Genomic DNA, 7,239 nt, shown 5'->3' on the forward strand with positions numbered 1-7,239 from the left:
ACGGCAACCTTTGGATACAATTTGATTCCAGTTTAACTCCGCTTTCCTCCCAACTGTATCCGATAGATGAAACATTTAGACACTTAAAGCGTCAGGATTCTGCATACCCTGACTTAATCCTGTCCGTTCTTTGCAAGGTCAATAATCAGTTTTGCGATATCTCCGCATTCTAGTTTGAAAGCTATGCATGTTGATCCCACCTCTGTCATTAGCAAAAACGTAACTCGAAGCTTACGTATTAAAAATGCTTTACTCCAGCTTTACTGTATTTACATTAAAAGCAGATTTTCAAAATAACGGGTAAAAAAAGGTGAATGAGGCTTACACGTTAAAGAAAATATCAGCATATAGTTTCTTAAATTGGAATATTACATGGACATCTGGAGATTATTAATAAACATGAATAATGTAATACATTTCTGCAAAAACTATTTTTGCGGAGAACTACACCATGTTGAAGGATAGCAATCTAATAACTTACCTTTACTAGTGCACATTTAAGCAATAATTAACAGAACAATTTGCTTTTTTAAATTGTACCTTTTATTAAAAATGTTATAAAAATGCTACAATGCACATATAAAATGTTTATAGTCTACTCTAGAATATAATTAAAAATGAAACTGTGATGTAGAGGGCAATGAGTTCCCCTCAAATTTAATGTACTGCTTGCACAAATCTATTCTTTTAATGCAAGAATTATTTTCAAACATGACCAATTTCTGTAATGAGAAGACATTAAACATAAACCGTGTCTTCTTTCTGACTGACAATACAAATTCAATACTGTATTTTAAAATGTGCTGGAACACTTTGTGCATAGGAAGTGTATTGCAACACTCAATGCATAGGAACAGAGAAACAGTATAGCTCATTACAAAGGGCTGGAAAGGCTACGTTTAGACAACGGATTGCACCTCAGATTTGTTTTTATTCTGTACCTGATCAGATACGTGTCCAATGAACACACCATTAGAAAGTAAGTAATCACTTCGGTCATGAAGTCTGTATATAAGTGTGGTGTAAACAAGGAACTGAAAAATAATTTTAAGCTATTCATTTATGATTCTTAGTCTCTGAATATCATTTGGGCATCACGTTTGTACACATATGCAAAAAGCTTTGTTGCTTGTCTAAACGCCACCTAAATGACTCAAACCCAGTTTTATTTATTAAAGCCTTCTGTAAAATGTAGGTCACCACTCAACACCAGTAATTAAACTAGCGACTGGTGCATTCCACATAAAAATAACCAGCCTTATTCATATTATTGGTTTTCCAAATGGTCAAAATGTGGATACAAGTGTGGGAGAATCATGCCCTTTACGTCTGATTGGGTTGAATTCATCTCCTGCCCTGAGTTTGACCAAAGCCAATACTCAACATGTAATTTTGCAGCAAATAAATAAAATAAATTAAAAGTCATAATATAGAATGGGCTGGCCCCACTATTCTTCATTTGTTGGTAAGACAAATATAAGAACACTTTGACTTCTAATAGAAAAAAGTCATAGCTGAGCTGATTGACAGCCTATTGCCAAGATAGAGGGGAAAAATGCTGGGTGCCAAAATGCACCTAAAAGTACTACAGAAATAAGCCATGCATCACTGTATCCATTACTGCCATTTCTGAATCCTGAAAAGAGTAAAAGCTCTTGACCTTCAACCATTTCAGAAAGTGGAAGACCATAAAAAAAAGGAAAGATATCTGATCTGTCCATTTTAAAAACAAAATGCTGAAACTAGAGTCTACAGTAACAGTTAACAAGCAGTATCTATTGTAAAAAATATATATTTATATACATATTTTAGACAATTTCATCTTTTTATGAAAATATCTTTTACATTTTTGTATACATCTTGTTCTGCTCTCCAACCATTTAGTGTTAATGACTTTAAGAAATAAATAAAAAAAAAAAAAAAAAACAACAACAAAAAAAAAAACATCTGGCCACACAAATAAAGAAAGAAAATATTAAAAACATACAAAGGGTATGCAAATAAAATAACTATGGTCAGCTCATAAAATCAAGGCCATCCTTTACAAGACACAGACTCCTTTCCCTGAAAGGATTGCAGATTTACTTGCTTCCCATAAGGGACAGAAAAGCCAGTAATGTTAAGAGAAGCACACAGGTCTCTGAACTAAGAGACTCCTGACTAAGAACCAACAATGATCTCCATGATGTGGTCCAGTTCATTGAGATCAGAGCGACAGTTTGAAGGAGAGCCTAAGGAAGGGGGCCCATGAGAGGGTGCTAAACTGTCCAACAGGTCATAGGGACCCATCTTAGGGGCACTCTGAATTCCTGTGAGCATGGTGTCAAGGTCATAGTAAGAGGCGTCCACATCTGAAAACAACTCCTCCAGAGCAGAGTCTGGACCTGAGGAACCGTTCTTTATTTCAAAGGTACCAAAAACTTGGCCCATGGACTTTGAATCCTCCCTTGAGCTCTCTTCCTCTTCGTCAACTTCATCTTCATCTTCATCATCTTCATCATCATCATCATCATCTCCTGGGCCAAGCCTGGATCCCTCGCTGGTCTCTTCATCACTCTCCACAACTCTAAGCTCACCCGTCTCCCAGCAGTGGCCAACACTCTCCGACAGACACACGTTGGAGGCAGCATCGCTGACTGAGACAGAACACAATGTTTCATCTGCCACCACCTCTTCTTCTCGACATCCTTCATAGCTGATGACCGAGAAAAGCTTAGGCTCAGCATCTTGTTCGCGAGACCGGCAAAGGACCTCTGTGGCCACCAGGCGTTCAGAGGGGCTTTGGCTGCCATTGCAGAAGGCCTCTGTAACTGCCTGCCAGCTGCCATCATGGGTCATCTCCTCCTGGATCTGCCGCACCGTATTGGCGATGAGGACAGAGCGACACAGGTTGGGTTCTACCAGCATGTGGCAGAGTTGCAGCTTGATAAGGGACATATCCAGCAGTGACTGGCGCTGCAGGTTGTACGATGATGACACGTTGGCACCACCCAGGCTTTCATCTGACATCTCACCGCCATCATCGGAAAACTTGCGCTTGGTCCCTTTGGAGAACATGTCTACCCTACAGAAAACCAAATTTTAAGACACTGGTCAGCACAAATGCATACATTCAAATCAAATCTAATTAAACCAAACCAAAATGTCACCATACATTTACAGGAATAGCATATAATGGTAAGCAGAATGAGTCTTAGTGAGTCTTAGTGATTAAGCTTTTAGTTTAACACAATAATGCTGCATCATCCTAAATCAGATTTAACAAGGGGTACTACTGGAACTAAGTGTTAAAGCAGGTGTGATTATCACTTAAAATATTTAAAGCAACTCAAACTATTAGCAAATGCACAGACTATATAAACTGCTGTTTTATTTGTACTGTTTGTCTGGGTAAATGCAACATTTAGACAACAGTACAATTTACGATACAACCAGTCCATCCAGTTTCGATGAGTGACCTAATTTTCATACTGTCTTACATCAACACCCAGACACACTGAAGTAGTAGTTATTTGTCTAAATGTTAACAAATAAGTGTCCAGTGGTTGTCTAAATGCTACACTAATCCCACAAACGACACAAATCTAACGAGATTCTTAATAGTGAAAATAGTGGTTATTGTTATCCAACCTGCTAAATACTGAGCACAAACCACAATCTAAAATACCTTAGTATGATTTACTTGAGCTTGATAATTAATAGGATACTTATGGGTTTAACAACAAAAAAAGGATGTATTTACATATCCAGCTACTTGCATTCCAGAGGAATGCCAGAGGAAAATTAAATTTACACTATGAATTTTCCCCTCTCACACAATGTACTATCCACTGTCTGGAAGCAGAATCTGTGCTTTGTCAGAGTTTTCCCCTAGTTTATTTTTCTATATACGTTAAAGAAAACTTAAAGCCCAACATACTAGCCTCAATTTTACACTTGTTTACCAGCAGTGTTGCCAAAATGAAATCAACCGTAACTGTTCTAATGACTTAAATAAAGATTTGAGTGTGCATGATACATACAAACAGCACAACTCCACACTAAAATTGAACAGGATCCAGACTTCACTGAGGAACATGACAGCTGGAATAAGTGTGGAGCTTAAAGGTGACATACATGCAGCCAGAACAGGGAAAACACATGACACCAACCAACATGGCAAAACACATCGTCCGGCATCAGTTCATGATAAGACTGTGAGTTTGTGTAGCTGTAAGATAAGGGGGTTCTCCATCACATATTTAAAATCAAGAAATGGTGGGTGACTATGGAGTGGAGAAACTACATAACTGTAGCTAAATAACATTTAGAAGATCAGGCATTCTTTAACATTTGTCTGATTACACTATGTATGAAAACCTGACATGTACATTAACTGCAGACATTAAAATGCAAAGTAATTTTTAAGTTAAGAGTAATGACAACATAATGGAAATGATTTGCCTGATCTTTGCTAATATCACACACAAACACACAATAGCTCTAACCCATCAGGCCACATGTTAAGCATATATTCTGAGAGGGTTAGGATGAACACAGGGTGCTTTGCCTACCTGAAGCATGAGTGACATCCCAGCACTGTAGAGACAGAGACCAGAGTGCAAGCTGACATACATTCACAGTTAAACTAAAACCAAGTCCTAAACTACAAAGACTAGGCTTAACCTCTGCTTCAAACTTCAACCAACACTAAATATCTGCCCTGCGTTATATAAAGGTCTAAAATAACAATGTTAATAAAACAAAGTATTACAAAAAGAACAATTGGTAGGCCTCTATCTATATATATAAAAACGTCATCCAAGTAGAGACAGATGCCCTAGATTTGCTCTGTATAATAAACCTGTCTTTCAATTAAATTTAGCGAACAACCATAAATGACCACATAAAACAACAAAGAGATTTAGGTCTTGGGCTACTCCAGTAACTGCGTCGCGTCACGCAATTGAAAGAGCAAGGGTTTCATCAGCATTCGTCCTACCTCTACCCTGGCCCATGTATTCTCTTCCTATAGGCTCCACCCTAGCCCGGCACACTTCCCCTCCCCCACTGCCCTGACGTGGACAATAACTAGACTATGCCACCGGAGGAAGGGAAAAAAAAAAAAAGAACCAAGCGAACTAGCTAGTGTAATGTGAAACAAGCAGCAGAAACATGGCTGAAGAAATAAGAATTTACATAGTATGACAAATAACAGTATCATTCTAGGAACATTTAAAATTGTCATCTTATGCCTTTAATCCATGCTCTATAGGCTAGTGTGCTGAAATATGTGAAAGCACAACTGCTCCACCTAGCTAGCCACGAAGCTAGGCGGCTAAGTAGCGAGGTTGTGTGGAAACGACAAAGATGGAAGCCATTTTGATTTTCTCGATTAGCTGGCCAGCTTTCGTCACCTTATCTACCGGTTTGCTCATACAAAGCAAAATCGGTAATACTAAGCAAATTTAGTACAAGTAATTTGAAAATAAGTAAACCACACTTCAGGGACCACATGTACGCAGCACAGTGGGCGATTAACAAGAATAGCTAACGTGAACCGCGCTACCACTTCCGCAAACATGCCTCTGTTCGAAATAGACCGCGCACTTAACCATCGCGTCTCGACATAATCGCATACTAGGCTGGAATTACATTTGAATTATACGACTACTATTATGCATCGCATGGCGCGTATCGCGATGGATCAAACTTACCTCGTACTACTTTTGTTCTTTGGTGATGAGCGTCATAAGCGTTTTGTAGGCCGGGTGTAATATTAAAGGTGTAGCTCCCTCGGCCACTTCAACACAGATTGCAATGAGCATACGGTTGCCAGCCAGGCGGCCAGCTGCGGCAGTGAAAGGGGTGATGGGGGCGGACGCTTGCATCTTGATAGACAGCAGGCCATCGTTTCATCTGTGGAACCTCGAACAAAAGCCTCGGTGGAATAGAAAGAATATTTTTAAAATTATTTTCAGGAAATAATCTGAGTACCTAAATAATATGAGTGTATGTGTATTAAGTACAAAAGATTAATCCACATACACTTCACTTAATTTACCGTTTAGAATAATAGCTTTATTATTCGATTAATTTATATTAATCGAATAAACTAATTATAAGCTATATTTGGATGTACTTTCTTAAATTGCTGCGGTTAGACAACCTGCTTTGTGCAGAGCTTGAAGGACATCTAAGGTAAAATCCTATACAGTATTTTTTTAATGAATGTACAGTCTTAAATTCTGCATTCACATTTTGGCACATCTGATATTGCTATTAGACAGTCTAAAAGATTTTTCTTTTGGCAGGTATGGAAAATTGAGAGTGAAAGTTTGTTGATCCTTATCCTAATGTTGGCAAGATGATGTCTTTGTTTCTGATTGTACACACTTATTGAGTGGTTTATTTAGAGGTGTCTCATGTAACAGGAAACACTATTCAAGTGAGTTATATTCCAATTATATAAGGTCTTCTCTTCTAACAAAGTGCTGTAGTTACAATGTACCTCATATGTTTTGTTTTGGGTTTTTTTTTTACTGTTGATGATTGACCAAAAGAGTATCATTGACAATTCCACATCTAGAGAATAAGTGATTTTATTCACTGCTACCAGTATACTAGTGATTAGCCAGATTGAATATCGCTGTACTAAATCTCTGCAAAAACCCAATATTTAAATGCCAAATAAAAAATTGTCTATCAGTGGTAAATTGCTTTGTTTTGCATAAAGGGGGCAGCACTGGCAAATGTAGACAGTACAAGAAAATTAATGTAACAGAAAAAGACTGTTCTTGAAAAGAAAATGAAATGTATAAACTCAATAATTCTTTCTACTGTTTTTTTTTCTATCTTGGTTGTAGAATATGAGTCATTCACAATGTAGTTCCATCTTTAATATAACATAACTGAACTGAAGCCTTCACAAAAATCTGAATGTCAAAGATAAATAAATATTAAGACATTAAAGCAAACAGATATAACCTAATAATAAAGATTAGGGTTATAATTAAACTGGGTTATAATTTCTAAATTATAACGATTTGGGTTATAATAAAACTGTTGTAAAGAGGTCTCCAAGACCACTACTGGACACTCTGTGTCTTTACACTCACCATACGCCACAGTGTCGGCTGGTACTGACATTTGTTTCAACACAACACAAATCAACACACCACCACCAGAGTTAGCTAATTATTGGACTCTCTTCAGCATTTAAAGTGAAATCCAATTACTGAAAACAAAGCTTATGAAGTG

The 7,239-nt window shown here is 37.6% G+C and overlaps 1 protein-coding gene across 3 annotated transcripts; it reads right to left on the reverse strand.

Annotated features, from left to right (window-relative positions):
* Window positions 1–1,846: 1,846 nt before the first annotated feature.
* cdca4 (cell division cycle associated 4) lies at window positions 1,847–5,812 on the reverse strand. 3 transcript variants are annotated; one of them, XM_026998967.2, is made up of 3 exons: window positions 5,697–5,812; window positions 4,554–4,578; window positions 1,847–3,064 (listed from the first exon to the last, which is right to left on the reverse strand). In XM_026998967.2, the coding sequence occupies exon 3, from the start codon at window positions 3,055–3,057 to the stop codon at window positions 2,161–2,163; it is 897 nt and encodes a 298-aa protein (XP_026854768.2). In that variant the 5' UTR covers window positions 3,058–3,064; window positions 4,554–4,578; window positions 5,697–5,812; the 3' UTR covers window positions 1,847–2,160. The 3 variants fall into 3 exon arrangements, with proteins under 3 accessions (XP_026854768.2, XP_026854767.2, XP_026854766.2); XM_026998966.2 differs by lacking the exon at window positions 4,554–4,578; XM_026998965.2 differs by lacking the exon at window positions 5,697–5,812 and having other exon boundaries at window positions 4,554–5,687.
* Between the last annotated feature and the right edge of the window lie 1,427 nt (window positions 5,813–7,239).

The sequence above is a fragment of the Electrophorus electricus genome, chromosome 3 (assembly GCF_013358815.1).
Source record: "Electrophorus electricus isolate fEleEle1 chromosome 3, fEleEle1.pri, whole genome shotgun sequence".
NCBI classification, from domain to species: domain Eukaryota; kingdom Metazoa; phylum Chordata; class Actinopteri; order Gymnotiformes; family Gymnotidae; genus Electrophorus; species Electrophorus electricus.

Excerpts from the sequence above, each read along its gene's own strand:
- cdca4 (XM_026998965.2), bottom strand. The coding sequence starts at position 4,612 with ATGTCAGCTTGCACTCTGGTCTCTGTCTCTACAGTGCTGGGATGTCAC. Across the intron at positions 3,065-4,553 it reads GGATGTCACTCATGCTTCAG|GGTAGACATGTTCTCCAAAG; the intron begins GTAGGCAAAGCA and ends GGTTTTCTGTAG.